The 16,551-nt window shown below is 40.2% G+C and overlaps 1 protein-coding gene across 4 annotated transcripts in view; it reads left to right on the top strand.

Moving 5' to 3' along the window:
* Positions 1-16,250, top strand: part of SPAST (spastin) — a 40,901-nt gene extending 24,651 nt beyond the window's left edge. For all 4 annotated transcript variants that reach the window (XM_061624670.1, XM_061624671.1, XM_061624669.1 and 1 more), the window contains 9 exons: positions 25-96; positions 4,733-4,808; positions 5,205-5,296; positions 5,806-5,885; positions 7,364-7,406; positions 9,666-9,745; positions 9,960-10,030; positions 11,563-11,603; positions 15,073-16,250. In XM_061624670.1, the coding sequence (XP_061480654.1) occupies positions 25-96; positions 4,733-4,808; positions 5,205-5,296; positions 5,806-5,885; positions 7,364-7,406; positions 9,666-9,745; positions 9,960-10,030; positions 11,563-11,603; positions 15,073-15,195 (678 nt within the window). In that variant the 3' untranslated portion in view covers positions 15,196-16,250. The remainder of the gene's footprint in view (positions 1-24; positions 97-4,732; positions 4,809-5,204; positions 5,297-5,805; positions 5,886-7,363; positions 7,407-9,665; positions 9,746-9,959; positions 10,031-11,562; positions 11,604-15,072) is intronic.
* The last annotated feature ends 301 nt before the right edge of the window (positions 16,251-16,551 follow it).

Genomic DNA, 16,551 nt, shown 5'->3' on the forward strand with positions numbered 1-16,551 from the left:
CTCATTTGGCATTTTCTATTCAAGGCCAAAGCAGTGGCTGCAGAATCAAATTCAACCTTCTTTAACATAAGTGCTGCAAGTCTAACATCAAAATACGTAAGTAACTATTGTATGTTCTAGTTGTGCTCTTAAGAAAATATCCTTGATTTTGTGGTTTGTCCTCAAAACACAGAGTTGGGCTCTACAACACTGGAAATTGTTGCCTGCCTTTATCTGGACAGATTCTATTGTTCTGTACTTTTAGGATTCTGGGCCCTGAAAATTTTTTTGAGCTAAAGCGGAAGATTTTCGATGTAACACACATACATGCCTGCCTTCAGCTTGACCCTTAAGCTGTTTTGGAAACCATCACAGTGCAGGAAGATGGTCTTTTTCTAAAATCATAAATTAGTATGCATGATACTTATTTCATCAGTGTCCCTTCTTATGTTGATTCTATTAGTTATCATCAATTTCTTCTTGAGGGGAAATGCACCTGTGAAATTAACATGCACACGGTTTTCTGCTCTAGCTCTTTCTGTTATTGGAATAGGATCTGATTTGAACTTCAGGGTTAATGAAGAGGCATTTAAAGTAACACATTTTCCCTTCAGCTTGCCAATTGGATCTTGTAGTTTTTGCTGCTGTCTGGCTAATGAAACATTGTTGATGGGAGAACTGAGGAAAGGGTGCTCTGAAATCTCTTTCCTCTCCCAATGTTTTCTCCTCAAAGAGTGTGTTAAGGTTTCTGAAGCATTACAAAAACTTGCAAGTCCTTTTTTAAACTAGAGATGACAATAACAGTTGATCTTTTAAGTGGAAGGAGTGCAGAACCCCTGTACACAAGAATGTGGCCTGCTGATGTCCCCCAGGAAGGGCGGTAGCTCAGTGGTAGAGCATCTGCTTTGCATGCAGAAGGTCCTTGGTTCAGTCCCCGGCTTGTCCAGATAGGGCTAGGAGAGATTCCCTGTCTGAAACCTTGGAGACTTGCTGTCAGTCAGTGCAGGCAATACTGACTTTGATGGACCAATGGTCTGACTCAGTATAAGGCAGCTTCCTACATTCATTTACACAGTAACAGCTGAGGTCAGTGGGAAATAACTTGTCTTTCTTGTGTCATTGGCATTACCTTACAACAGGGGTGGGGAACCTTTGACCTTCCAGATGTTGCTGAACTACAACTGAGCCCCAGCAAGCATGGCCAGTGGCCAGGGACTTGTAGTTTAGCAGCATCTGGAGAGCCAAAGGTTCCCCACACCTGCTGTACTGTACAACTTTGCTTTCCTGAGTTGGGAAATGGCTTGGAGAGGCAAGGAAAGATGGCATACCTTTGCCACTGCTCCTTTTTACTTTTCAGAGCTGGCAAATTATAAGAAGAGACCTTTTTTCTTATGTATCCAACTGTCATCCTTTCCTTTTGCCCCTGAGAGTTGTTTCCCAATTTGGAATAACGAGACATATTTGTACTTGTACTGTTTTGAAAAGCAGTGAGGAGAGGCAGCTCTTGAGTAGAGTACCAGCGGAGGAAGAGTTGCTTAAGCCTTTTGCCTTCTGCCATTTTTCCACTCAAGATATGGCAGCCTACATTAGGGTTTCTTCCTCACTAGTGTTCTGCTCAAGATCACAGCTTTCGGTGGCTGTTTTTTGTTTAATTTTCACACTAGTTTTTTAGACATGAGTGGCTGTAATGTAGTTTGACTGTCAGATGAGGAACAAATATGAATGTAAAAACAAGTTGCATGCCTCACTGCCACCTTCCTCCTCTCTTCTACTGGGGAGCATATTAGGAAAGTTGTAAGATGGGGAAGTGTGTGAAAGAAGAGATTTCTTATTCTAGTGCCCCTTTGCTACTTTACCCATACTGTTTCTCTGAAAAGGAGAGAAGTAGATAGACAAGCAGATACATCTGTGGATGGAGGTTGAAACAGAAGAACATGTGAGTATCCTTTTATCTCCTCCTTCCTCAAGGAGTCTTGAGAGGACAGGGGAAGTGAATTAGCAGCAGTGGAAAGCAGGTAATTCCTTTTTAGGGAGCCGGAATGAGCAAGTAGGGTACCAATTGCTGATACCTAGTATATTTCATGGGCAGTTATGCCTTTAATACTACCTTTAGCTCTCTGATATGGCTGTCTTAGTCCTTCCATCTCCATCATTCCAGTTTTTCACTCTTCAGTGTTTGATATCTCAAACTGTTCTCTCCTCGGTTCTCCTCGCTTCTCAGTTTTGTCATCTCAAGTATCTCCAGTTCTTGTTAATGAGGTAGAAAAGCCAAGTCAAAAACCCTCCCCAAGGAAGTCCACCTGTTTTTTAAAAAATGCCTTTCTAAGAGAATCCTTTGGTAGAGGATGCTGTATTTCTCTTGGTTTCTTATTAGAGTTGGTTTTACTTTTTATGCTACTGCTGTCTGTTTTACTGTTGATGCTATGTTTCTCTTGTGATGTGCATTTACTATGTTATTGCGATCATTGTGTTTTATTGTTGTTTTTTAAACAAATGCAGAATAAAAATATCAAATCAAATAAAAGCTAGTGTATAACTTGTAGACAGAGTAATGAATTCAAAAGTCATGGAACCTGGTTTTTTAAGGAACATTTGGCAATGAAATGTTCAATGCAGTGAAAAGTTTGTAATTACAATTATTGTTAATATAAACAAATAGGTGTATAACTGTATAGAGGCAAACACATAAATTTCACTGGAACTAGTTGAAACTTATGATGGTCATTGGCTTGCATCCTAAGTATTTTAACAGAAGGACAGTTTCTCAGTTGCCCCCCCAAGCTACCTTCACCCCCAAAAAGCCTCTCTGTAAGGTTTGGGGGAAACCTCCTAAATGATGTAAGATGTGGCATGAGGGCCTGCGGGGGGCATTGCCCCCAAACTGAATGTACTCTGTCCATTTTGGGGGCAATATTTGGGCAATTCCTCATTCCCCAGCCATTCCCCCTCCCACATTGTTTAGGAGGGCCTCCTCACTCTCCAGAGGGGTACAGGGGAATAAGGGGCCAGACGTTTTCCTTCCATGAACTTCCTTAAATTGATTGATTGTCTTAAGATCCAAATGTTTAGGTTTTTGTGCAAGAAGATGGATATCACAAGTACCAGTACAGAGTTGGTGTCAAAAATGATGAATTAGAATTCAGTTAAGTTGGCCTTGTTCATATATTTAATTACTAGGGGCTATGCCCCTGCTTGCTTTGCTTGCCAAACCCACCTACCATCCACCTCCCAACCACCACTTCCTCTCCACCGATCTGCTTTACCCTTCCCCAAAGCCAACTCCTGTCCTCCCTTTATGCCTGCCTGCCACCATCCAATCCAGCTTGATTTGGGTGCACAAGAGAGCTCCTTGGAAGGAACTCTTTCACATTCACTCAAGCAAACCTTTCTTTTAGCAGCATGTTGTTGCCTGTGAGGTGCTTTGAAGTCCAGACTTCAGGACTCCAAATCCAGCAAAACAGCATGTTTGGGTGAACAAGAGAGTTCCCTGCAGGGAGCACTCTTGCATACCTGAATCCAGCTAGATTGATACCCCTTTGCATCAGCTGATGTGGGGAGATGTCAGTCCTGTTTAGCAAGAGGTTCAGGGATACGAGAGAGCTACCTGGAGGGAGCTCTCTCATGCACCTGAATTAACCTGGATTAATCTCCCTTGCTTTAGATGATGTGGGGGAAAGTCAGTCCTGGTTAATGTTCCCTCTCCAAGCATTGGGGAGGGGGAGGGTGAAGTAAAAGTTTTCCCTCCCCCACATGCTTGGGGAGAAAAGGAGCAGCTTGCTTTGGCTGTGTGTCCTTGTTCCTAGGAGGGAATAGGCACACACAGCCAAACTGAGGCCTTGCAAGCCGCTCCGCATGACTTCTTTAATAGCAAATGCAGCTATCCGTGTTGCTTCTCCCCGCATGTCCTTCCTCCTCTCAGATTCCGATTTCCCGTTAGCCTCTGCCTCAGCTTACTCTCCTCCTTCAGTCCCTGTTCCCCTCCTCATCCTATTTGTTACTTTGCCACTGACACCTGCCTTTCCTCCTCTGCCTCAGCTTTAGCCTCCTCTCCTTCTCCAATCCTTGCTGCCTCTTCCTTACTGTTATCATGCTGTAGCTTGTAGGGCTAGCCCCATCTATTGGCAGCCACATAAATTACACCGTGATGGCGCACTTATTTTATTTATTTATTTAATATCCTGCCTTTCCTCCTGAAGGAGCCCAGGGTGGTACACATAACAATAACAGAAAAAGAAAAGCATTCTAGAAACAGTTCAAAACATTCTAAAACACAGTCAAGTTAAAAACATTATTTTATCAGTAATCTTCAGATTGTCAGGAACAGTCCCCTTCAGCCAACAAATGCCTTGGTACACAGCAATGTTTCAAATTCTTCCTGAAGGTCAATAACAATGGAGGCAGACACACCTCACTGGGGAGCGCATTCCATAAATGAGGAGCCACCACTAAAAAGGTCCTATCACCAATTTGGCAGCTTCTGATGGCAGCACTACCAACAATGCCTCGCCTGCTGATTGTAGTGTCCAAGATGGTTGATAGTGCGGAAGGTGCTCTTTTAGATAATTGGGTCCCAAGCCATTTAGAGCTTTTAGCACTAACACCATCAGTTGGACCTGGTAGCTCACTGGCACCAGTGTAGCACTTTTAGGACCATTAGAGTATATAAATCAAAAGGATGTGAATCAACTATAGTTACAAACATTTATGCTTTTCTCAAGTAGATATTTTAACATTCTTTTTTTTTCTTTTCCAGGTTGGTGAAGGGGAGAAACTAGTGCGTGCTCTTTTTGCAGTAGCCAGAGAACTTCAGCCTTCTATAATTTTTATAGGTAAATCATCCGTATTTTTGTAGTAAAAAAAAGCAAGAAAGGCAGTTTCAAACAAACTTTTGAAACAAATTATTTTTTTAGGAAAGCTGCATGTGATATTATTATTCATTTTATTTGAATAGTTTTAGAATTTAAATAGCATGTGCAGTACCAGATTCCTAATTTTAATCTATTTTATATTGGAAGGTGCTCTGACAATCTGTATTGAAGAGCACGGTATTACTGTACTGATAGGGAGAAGTTAGTTGAAGAAAACTAACTTCAGGTGTACATGCCCAAATGTGTCAGTAATTTACTTGGCAGCTCTTAAGTAATAGATTTTGATTAAAATAGAAATTATTTTACTTATGTTTTTACTATAGCAAATTCTTTAATGCTGGCACTTAATTTTTTTAGATGAAGTGGATAGCCTGTTATGTGAAAGAAGAGAAGGCGAACATGATGCTAGTAGACGTTTAAAAACAGAATTTTTAATAGAGTTTGATGGTGTAAGTATTAGTCTTAGTACAATACTATAATGATGGATGTTGATTTATTATGTTTAAATTCTGCAGATTATCCATCCTTTTTATTACCAAGTTCCACCAGGTTTGTGGATGCCAAGCTGAAAGAAGGGATGGGTAATTTATTAGAAACACATGAACTATTTATTTGTTGAACCCCAGGTGTTCTTCAAAGTAGTCGCTGTTGAACTGACACAACATGAAGTCATCAAAACCCATGAAGTTGTTCACATTTTTATAATATGGAACTAAGCAAAGTCAAGATCTGAACAGGGTGGTTCATGACAGATGCTCTTGGAGGTCGCTGATTCATAGGGTCGCCATAAGTCATAATCGACTTGAAGGCACATAACAACAACAAGCTATGTCAGTGTTTTGACCAACCCCTCCCCCCTATATATAGTATTAAGTTTTTTCAGATAAATATTTCATAGTAGTACTACTTTCCAATTTCAGTTCTAAACATTTAAACTTTGCTTTATGGGAAAAAATAGGTACAGTCTTCGGGAGAAGACCGAATACTTGTAATGGGAGCAACTAACAGGCCGCAAGAGCTTGATGATGCTGTTCTCAGGTACTTCAAACCATATATTAGTAATAGCCATACATAATGAGAGTTAGCATTTAACCTTGCAGCTGTTCTTGAACCCTTAACTTGATAAGTCATATGTGTTAGGTTCCAGTATTTCAGAGAATAATTTAGGCACGCTTGGGTACAGTGTTACTGGTTTTGAACTGGTTTCATACTAAAGGCAACGTAGCTGAATTGATAATGTAAGAGACATGGAGTTAGATCTAAAGGTGCCTTTCCATTCACAGTAAGTCCTTTGATCCAATGGTGGCTCCCACTAATGGAAAGGGGGGCATGCAATTTTTTTCTCTAAATCCCCCCTGTCCTAGCCACTTCCCACATAGTTCTCCCAATCCTCTGCAGGGTCCTCCAGTCCTCTGGAGCAGGCTTTTCGAGCTGTAGAAAGGCAGTAAAATGGCCCAAATCTCCTGTTCTGGTAGCAGATGCAGGGAGTGACCCTTTCATGAACAGAACTCTGCTCCAGTCTAAGCGACTGGCACAAGCTACTTTGTGTACCTTTTGGTCACCATCTTGCATACCAGCAGTTAAATCTTGGTGACTGGGGATGATGACACTTCATTAGCAACTTTCTTTGTGAACATGGGGCTTTTTTCTAGGATGACTCACCACACCAGGTGGTGCTCCTGAGATTATGATGGGAGGAAGTGTGATGGGGATGGCACTAGTAAAGTTCTTTAGCAGAGAATAGACTTTTGTATGTAGTACAAATTTATTTATTTTATTTAAAAATGTTTCTATGCTGCTTAATATTTTTAAAATCCCTAAGCAGTTTGCACTGTGTACAATATACAAAGAATATCTATTAAAACAAAAATAAAATCAATAAACTTAAAATTTAAAATCAATAAAACAGTATAAAATCATGTAAAAGCAAATAAAACAGATGCAGGGGTTTCATAGTATTTAAACTTACTGTTAAGAGATAGGAAAACGATTGTAGCTATATAATTAGGACTGGGAGAGCTAAAGGTCAGTCTTTTATCAACTGAATTTCCTACTTAAGCACATTTTATTTTGTTTCTGTTTGGTTTTCAGCTGTGTGGATATTGTGTACTTTATTTGCTAAGACAACTCTGTGTACAAATGACATGCTTTCTAAAAAAGGGTTTTTTTTTTTACTAAGCCTGATTTATAACGGATTCATTTAATAAAAATTTGAATTTTTTCAGGAGTCTCAGTTTTAATTGGAGGCTATTAAACAGTTCTCTAATTTCACAGTAGATATACTGAAGCCAAAATATATCTATACAATGCAGCACACTTCTTAAACCATAGTTTGTGTAATTTTTAAGTACAAGTTTAGGTAGCTATCTTTACTATCCTCTGACTACAGAAATTATATTTTCTTATCCTCCAAATGTGGTGATTGTTCTTCAGTTTTGGCATGATACAGAGAAACTGCGTTTACCATATCTTGCTTCCCTAATGGAGAGCTTCTGTATCAATATTTATGTTTTCAGGCGATTCACCAAACGAGTGTATGTATCTTTACCGAATGAAGAGGTATGTAGCTTGTGACTGCATTTTCACACAATAGTTCCTTTCTGCTAGACCGTTTTGGGTGCAGTTGGTGATATGTGAAATATTTCAATCTATATTTAACAAATTGCCAAAAATGTGGATTCTCAATTAGCACTGTTTATTAAAAGAGTATATAGTATAGGATACATCCTTCCACCACAATCAGCTTGTCTTTTCACATTTCTGAAAATCTAAGCCTACATGCGTGAAGGAAAAATCTTGATCACATGCTGGCAACTTCTTATTAAACTTTGAGAAACCAGGTCTGTGGTTTCATGTCACTGCCAAAACTGCATAATTCCTCTTTCATATTTTCAGTTCCTTTTCTCTCGCACACCTCTTAATAACCAGTTTTTTCTTCCCTCTCTACTATTACTATATTTTCAAATTTGGTGGAAGCTCTGAACACTTCAGTCAGGATAAGTGATATAAGGAAATACTCTCTCCATTTTATTTTGCTTAATACATTATGATAGTAAACCTGTATTTTTTTAAATGTAGCAGAAAATTCAGCAACTTCAGATTTATTCACTTTATTCTTCTTCAGAGGAGGAAGACATCCATCAGAGTCTGGAGGCAGGGTTTGCTTCAGTTTCCTTTCTCCACTGATGGGGAGGGGGGAAGCCTCGCCCACTTCTGTCTCAGATAGGACAATTATCCCGTATCAACTTACTCCTGAATGTGCGTGAATGAAGCCTAAGTCATTTTTGGTCCATTATCAAAAGCATCCTAATGTATAAGGCATCACAGCAACGCCAGTAGGAAGTTACCAGAGTATGGATAACTGTAACAAGGTTATCTCTATTCAGATAGGGCTGCAGTTGATAAAGGCTATTCATGCTACTGAAACTACTTATAGTGACGACCCTAGATCTAGAAATGCTCTCCAACTGTAAACCTAATCCTTAAGGGGGAATGCAGCCTGTCAGACCCCTACTCTGGGTCTGGTCTCATAATGGATCTCTCACACTGGCCCCAGCACAGGTCTCTCACAATCCCACTACTAGGCGCCGCCACCTGACACTCTGTAACGCAGTACTGCCCTGAGACTGTGCCTTAGTCTCCTCCACAGATTGTTACGTATTGTCTGGGTGCACTTACAGGCCACACTCCCCCTGTATCTTTCTGCCTTTAAAGATTACAGCCCTGGGTTGCTTTTGGATACCTACTGCTGTTACACTATCCCTTCACCACTGCCACCATTGATGCTGTTCCCAGCTTTTGTATTTGCTCTGCCCACCCTTCTGGTCTGTAATATTCCAGCCAAGGATCAAGCGTGATGTTAAACCAAAACTATTTATTAACACAAGGAATAAACAAGATTACTTTAAGTTCAGTCAATGTGCATGTGGTTACATATAATAGTTTTCTCTTTACATATCTTAGTCCCAAAACCTACCTCACTACCCACCTAAACACAAATCCACCCCTTCAAAAACCCAGAACCAACAACTGTCATTCTCTCATTTATACCTTCAATCACCCAGACACTCAGCCAATCACAACTCAGCATTCCTCAACATTCCAACCCATGTACTTCCCTCCCCCCTCTCACTCACTCTACTTACCACATTTATGCTACAAAACTGACACCATAATTACTGTTCAACATTTACAGGGGTATCACACAGCCCTCTTCAGAACAGGGTGAACAATTAACTGGGGAGATGAACCACCTACCAGCAGAACCACTACCTTATCTGGATTAAGTCTCTGTTTATTGGCCCTCATCTTTCTGATAATGGGAAGGAAGATATGGGTTGTTTCTCCAGTTACTGTCACTGAGCTAGATTTACACCCTAGTCTTTTCTTGATTAATCCAATGTCACTTTTTATAGGCCATAAAATTGCCTTTGGTAGAGCAGGCTTTTTGAGGGGAGAAACTTGCATGTCTGCATCTGCTTGTCTGTCTTCACGTATGTGGAGACATGTAGGATTTTGAGGCCTGACAGGCATGGCAAAGTTAATTTTTTAAAAAGGCAGAAAAGAGAGTGACAGTCTAATAAGATGCAAATATGTGCACAGTTGATGGGTAGCAGAGCAGTGATATCATAATCATGTCATGTGGGGGTGTCTTTGAACTCTCTGTTGCTAGGCTAACTTTAAAGAACATTTTCTTAAGCAAAACAATTATTCTTGTTCCTCAGCCTATTTAATGTGTTTGTTTCAACTATTTTTATAGCATAAATCTACATAAGATTTCTTTGTATGGTTACGAATAATGAACATTGTGCCTTACAGACACGGCTGCTTTTACTAAAAAATCTCTTGAGCAAGCAAGGAAATCCATTAACCCAAAAAGAGTTGGCACAGCTAGCTAGGTGAGTAACTTTCTAGCTGCTTGTTAATTGTAGCTGGTGTGCCTCTGGTGGTATTTGCAGCTGTTGTTCATCAGCAGAGATTCTAAAAATAGTTCTCTTGAGTATGTGTCACAAATGTTTTGCTGGTTTCACTTTTTATATAAATATTAATACTTGATGCATCCATCAGACGTAACACCATTGACATAATTGTGTTCACTTTCTCTTTACAAAGAATGACAGAGGGATACTCAGGGAGTGACCTAACAGCATTAGCAAAAGATGCAGCATTGGGCCCTATACGAGGTAAGCATGTGTTTAGAAAAAATGAGATCCTGAACCCTTTCCTGTTCTGTGTTTGATTGGTTAAAAGCTTGTTTTCAAAGATTGCTTTTTAGATGCAGATTGATAGCATTAGACAAACATTTTTATTATTCCCTTTACTGTGAGGAGATTACATGATGTACATGGTGGTATAAAATATGGAATAACTTCTGCATTAGTGTGGTGCTCATTATCATGGACAGCAGTGTCAACAGAGCCATGCATCATAATCTTGGTTAGTCCTCACAATTTTGTAGTTTGATCCCATGCATTAAATTGGAAGTACTCAAATATATAGCACATAGTAAATACATTTGATTTCTGCAGTGTGTCAAAATGCAGTTAGTGAATAGTCACTACACATTTTATTAGTGGACAATGCTATGAAGCAGTAGGTTTTATGACATCTTCACTAAGGCATTTCAGATACAGTTTTGAGATTTAGACTAGCATTCTCATTTGCTTGTATTGAGAAGCATTTCTATGAAGTTTTAGGTGATTTATTTCCTGGTAAAACTTAAGAGAATGTTCTATACATCTTGTAAGAATGGATGCAGCTCTAAATTATCCAAAGCTGGTAAAACGTCTTAGCCATAGCAAACACCTGGACACTCTGGCATAAAGCACGATTCAGGAATATTTGTCATAACCAAACTGGTATCACAGAATGATCAACTAAGCCAGTGAGAATACATTTACAAATAATTCAATGGGATATACACTCGGATTACTCTGTATAGTACCAGTAGTGGATCAACTGATGTTTTTAAATATGGGAGGTGAGCATTCAAAGTACATTCTAATATCAAAGATGTCAGAGAAAACCAAGGTAAAATGTTGAAGGCTCCATCTGTTTATCTGGCAGAGTCTGGTATTTTTCAGGGTAAAGGAGTAGGGGATTTTAGATATGTAAGTTTAAACTAACAATACAAAGTGACCAGAATCCAAAAAAGGTGGTTGCAGTGATCTGTGTATGCATCAGGCCTTTTTTTTACACCCATCCCTTAAAAGCCTCTCCTAGAGGGTAAAGGACCCTCTGGAGCAGCATTCAATGTATATGAGGGGCTGCAGGCAGAAGGTGAAACTGGCTAACCAACCGCCTGCATAAGGAATTTCTGTGAACCTTGGTACCTCTTTAGGTCTTGCTCAGAAGTATAAATACTATGTGTATATACGGCCCAGAACAAATCTTTTATTCCCATATCTGGTATACATCTCCACAAAGCTAAGCTTAGTATCCAGTATTGAAATGCTAAAAAATATTGAATTAAGTGCAGCTTTTAAATACATAAATTCATTTCTCCCTTTCTTGTTTTAATGCTCCTCTAGGAATATTAATTTTACAATATAACCTTAGAAATATTTCAGCTTGGGGCTGAAAAGGTAATGGAATTGAATTATTGCTGCTGTTGCCTTTGACTATTTCTTAGCAAGTTTAACTTTCCAATACATAAGACAGTGATACTTTGGATATATCTTTCTTTTGATGCTCATTTGATTTCCTTAATTTATAGAGCTAAAACCAGAGCAAGTGAAGAACATGGCTGCCAGTGAGGTATGCTATTCTAATATTTGCTTTTCCAAACAAACTACTTACCTCTGCTTTTTGTTCTCTTCACAACTTTTATAAAATAGAATCACTGTCTTGCTGTCAGATCTCACTGTGAAAAGGTAGAGAGAAGAGCTGTGGTTTTTGTTATTGTTGCACTGGTTATGTAAATGTGCTGTTTACTATACTTTTGGAGTTGTTCCTGAGAGCAAAACAGTTGTCTAGCTTTTAATACTTATTGTTGCCACAATTCACTTTATAAAATGAATTGTCTGGTTTGTGTATCTAATTCACAAAAGGCTACAAAACTGAAAATATTTCATGGGGGAAAAAATCTCAATCATGGATTAGATCCATACTTGCCCCTCAGGGAATGTAATGGCTCCTTCTATGTGCGCAGGGAACCAGGATCCAGCAAAAGTTCTCCCCCACTTAAAAAAAGAAGAAACAGTCCCCAGAGCCACCTCCCACCCTGTGTTAGAGGGGGGCCCAAGCCCTCCAGAGTATCTTTCCAGAGATCACAGGAGGATGCAGATGGAAGCAGGAATCAGCAAAATCATCCCCTGCCCCTTTCCTCCAGCAAAACTGGAACTCTGATGAGTGCAGCTCTGGATCCAGCCCAATGTCTGTGTTATCCATCCTAAATTAATATAAACATATGCTAAAAGTCTAATTCCTTTCCTGTGCCATATAAAATTTCATGGTTTTAGGATAACAATGGGTAACCTTGAACCCATTATGTCCCTCAGTTTGACCCACCAGGCCCATCCTAGCAAGCCCTGCCTGCCAATAATCCAGCTCCATTTATCGATGGCGATAAGATCTTAAAGGGCAATCAGGGGGATCTACTATCTTCAATCTTAATGCTAAGCACTACAATGCTATTATTAGAGATAGGCCCTCTGTCTGTTCTTTAAGAAGGAAAGGAATCATTTCCACCTATCCCATTGCTGGGGTGGGGAGAAATGCTGCCTTTTACTCTTCCTCAGGTATTAGCACTGTGGTGCTTAGTGCTAAGACCAGAAGATAAAATCCCTCTGTCTTCTCTCTAAAGAGCAGGCAGAGGAATCTTTCCAGCCACCCCAGAGCTGAAATGGAGAGGGCTGGAAGTGTGTGTGTGTGTGTGTGTGTATGCATGTCTGAGTGTTGGAGTATGAGACTGTGTGTGAGAGAGAGAGGGAGGAGCTGTTTGCCTACGTGTCTGGTTTATGTTTGTAACAATGGACGGCATGCATTTTTTCTAATTTGGTTTTTTGTTCTACAAAAAGTTCTGCCTGCCATTGGAATGAGGCTTCAGGAAGGTTGTCCAAGCTCAAATCCAGCAGGCTGAAGTAGGCTCCCCACATCTGCTTTAGGATGTATGACCACCTAGTCACCTACTGTGAGACCGACCACCTGTTTGTTTGATCCTTGCCCCACATGGCTCATTGTGAGTTGTAAAGAGAGACTGAGCGAAGGGATCAAGGCGGTGGTAAATGCCTCCTTGGAAGAGGGGGCACTGCAATCTGCCCTCAAGGAGGCGGTAATAAAGCCCATCTTAAAAAAGCCCTCCTTGGATCCCCAAGATTTGAATAACTTCTGCCCAGTCTCCAATTTACCATTTTTGGGCAAGGTGATCGAACGCGTGGTGGCCAAACAGCTACAGACACACTTGGAGGAAGCAGATTATTTAGATCCATTCCAATCGGGCTTCAGGACTGGATATGGAACTGAAACAGCCTTGGTCGCTCTAGTGGATGATTTGAGGAGGGCGTTGGATAGGGGTGAATACTCATTCCTCAGCCTCCTGGATCTTTCTGCGGCTTTTGATACCGTCGACCATGGTATCCTTTTGGATCGCCTGGAGAGAATGGGAATTGGGGGCACTGTGTTAAAGTGGTTCCGATCCTATCTCTCTGATAGGCACCAACGAGTAGCATTGGGGGAAGAGGTTTCAGACCCTTGGCCTCTTAATTGTGGTGTGCCACAGGGCTCTATCCTCTCTCCCATGCTATTTAACATCTATGTAAAGCCGCTGGGGGCTATCAGGAGATTTGGGCTGCAGTGTCACCAATATGCGGATGACACTCAGCTCTCTCTCTCATTTAAGTCCTCACCGGAGTTGGCTGTGGAGACTATTTCCAAGTGCCTGGAGTCCGTAAGTGAATGGATGGGAGGTAACAGGCTGAAACTGAACCCTGACAAGACCGAGGTACTGCTGGTGGGAGACAAGAGAAGATTAGGAGATATTGACCTGGTGCTGAATGGGGTTAGTTTGCCCCTGAAGGACCAGGTTCGCAGCCTCGGGGTCATTCTTGACTCCCAGCTGTCCTTGAAGGCTCAGGTATCAGCAGTGAGCCGGGCAGCTTGGTATCAATTACATCTGATACAGAGGCTGCGACCCTATCTTCCGGTTCATCTGCTCCCGTGGGTAGTGCATGCCCTGGTCTCCTCTCGCTTAGACTACTGTAATGTGCTCTACGTTGGGCTACCCTTGAAGACAGTCTGGAAATTACAGCTGGTACAGAATGCGGTGGTACGATTGATTAAGAATAGCCGCCGGCGGGATCACATCACCCCAGTGCTTGAAGATCTGCACTGGCTACCAGTTGTTTACCGATCCCAATTCAAGGTGTTGGTGTTAACCTTTAAAGCCCTACACGGTTTCGGTCCAGTGTATCTAAAGGAGCGCCTCCAGCATCACCATGTATGCCGCCTGACGAGATCAGCCTCTCAAGACCTTCCACTGGCCTGATCCAGCAGGCTCTTCTTATGTTCTTATGTTAACAGCTAGACTGGTGTGGACCAGAGAGAGGGCATTCTCAGTTGTGGCCCCCACCTTCTGGAACTCTCTGCCATATGACCTACGCCATGTCCCCTCTTTGGTAGGCTTCCGCCAAGGACTAACAACATGGCTGTTTCAGCGGGCATACAGAATCACTAGTTAATTTTAATTCTATAGTGTACAGATGTGGGTAAATTGAATATGTTATGATTGTATTTATATGTGTATTTTAAATTTTAATTATGTACGCCGCCTAGAGTGGCTGTTTATTCAGCCAGATAGGCGGCCTAAAAATATTATTATATGTTTAAATGCCGCAGCCTGAGAATTCAGGATCCCAAATGTATTTGTGTAACAAATCAACTTCCTGCATAGCGTTGAGTATTTGTAGTCCAACATAGAGAAGACTATAATGCTGCAAGTTAAAAATGCATTAACTGTTCAAGCTAAGCAAATGTTAGTAGTGAGAAGAAATAATTAACAGCCTGAGATTCTTGCTTGGCTTCTGTTCATATGTATTAACATCATCTCGAATTAAGGTGGGATTTATTTTGTTCAGCCTGTTGACCTTTTCCCCATGATGCTGATTTTTGTAAGTTCAATAGCTAAATGAACACATTTTAGATTCATTTTCAGTTTAGTCCAAAATGCTACTTAGAAAACAGGCACAGTGAATAGGTGGTTAAAATAAAAAACTTTCTTTGCTTCTAGATGAGGAACATCAAATTGTCAGACTTCACTGAGTCCCTGAAGAAAATAAAACGCAGTCTTAGCCCTCAGACCCTGGAAGCTTATATTCGCTGGAACAAGGACTTTGGAGACACAACAGTTTGATATGCAGCTTTGTCAAAGGGAGGGAAGAATGTTGCCACCAAGGGACAGTTGATGCAAACTGCTGCTGCATTATGACCAGTGTTTACAAGACTTTACAGATTTCTAAATACCTGCACTAAAACAAGAGACTGATTTAAGAAAAAAAATGAATAGAAATGAGTTGATGAACATCTCATAAATCTTAACATCTGGATTTGCAGAGCCCAAAGGGCACTGTAAGATAGAGCACAATATGACATGGGGGAAGAACTCTAGCAATCGAACAATGGTAGGGAATATAATTTGTATATTTTGTTGCTGAAGTATTCCAGTAAGATTATCAGTTGGGAAAGCTTTTTATTGCTCATGACATTTACTTTTGCTTAGTTCCTGTTAATCACTAATTGTAAGAGTCTGATTCTTTTTTTTACTATGTACCAATAATGTGCCAAATAAAAATACTCCTTATGTATCAGTTAGGATAGCATTGTGAATGCTGGGATACAAAGCAAGTAGTCTGCTGCCCCTTGTTCTGATGGACCTACAGTCAACAAAATAACTTAGAAAGCTTTCTTTCATAGCAGAACAGTAATGACCAGTACAACCAAATAAAATACCAAATGGCTTAAAGTTGCCAATCATACATGATTCACTTTCTGCAATGCTTGTCTAATGTATTTATATAAAGTTTCTGTGGTAGGATACTTGTTCTTATATTGTACACTCGCAGACTAAGAGTAAGTAAGGGTAAAGATATTAACTGTGAAACGAACTGCAGTATTTCTCTTTGGTGTTAACTTTATATTTACAATTACTGAAAGCTAGACAAGTTTATTCTCTAGTGATTTTCTAATCTATGCAGGTAATCATGACTGTGGTTACTTGTTTAATTGCATTAGACTTTTATATTCATGTGCTTCAGTTTGTAGGGACACAACTGACTTTTGTACATTTTCATCATATAAATATAAAAAGAGACTCCATTTTTGATCACTTGATGGCAATTGTGGGGAGGATAGAAACGAAGAAAAAATAGAAATTCTGTTGTGAATAAATGTACACATTCATTCTCAGTCTTTAAATTATGCTTTCTAGTTCCAAGGAGGATTTAATTTGACCACATTGAGTTGAAATGAGATCACCAAAATTGTTCTGGGAATATATTGCTTTTTGCAGTTGAAGTATAACTATCTTCAGCTGATGAGCTTTTAGCACTTCTACAGAGCCCTTTATCTTTAGTTATTGATAGCTATCGGCATTGATAGCAGAGACTGTGCCATAAGTCCAATGCGGTGCTAGTGGCACACATGAAGATCTAAATAGTTTTAAAAGCTATAGTGATTGTTAAAAACTAACAAGATTTGCTAAGGCACAAAA

Source organism: Rhineura floridana, chromosome 4, assembly GCF_030035675.1.
Source record: "Rhineura floridana isolate rRhiFlo1 chromosome 4, rRhiFlo1.hap2, whole genome shotgun sequence".
Taxonomy (NCBI): domain Eukaryota; kingdom Metazoa; phylum Chordata; class Lepidosauria; order Squamata; family Rhineuridae; genus Rhineura; species Rhineura floridana.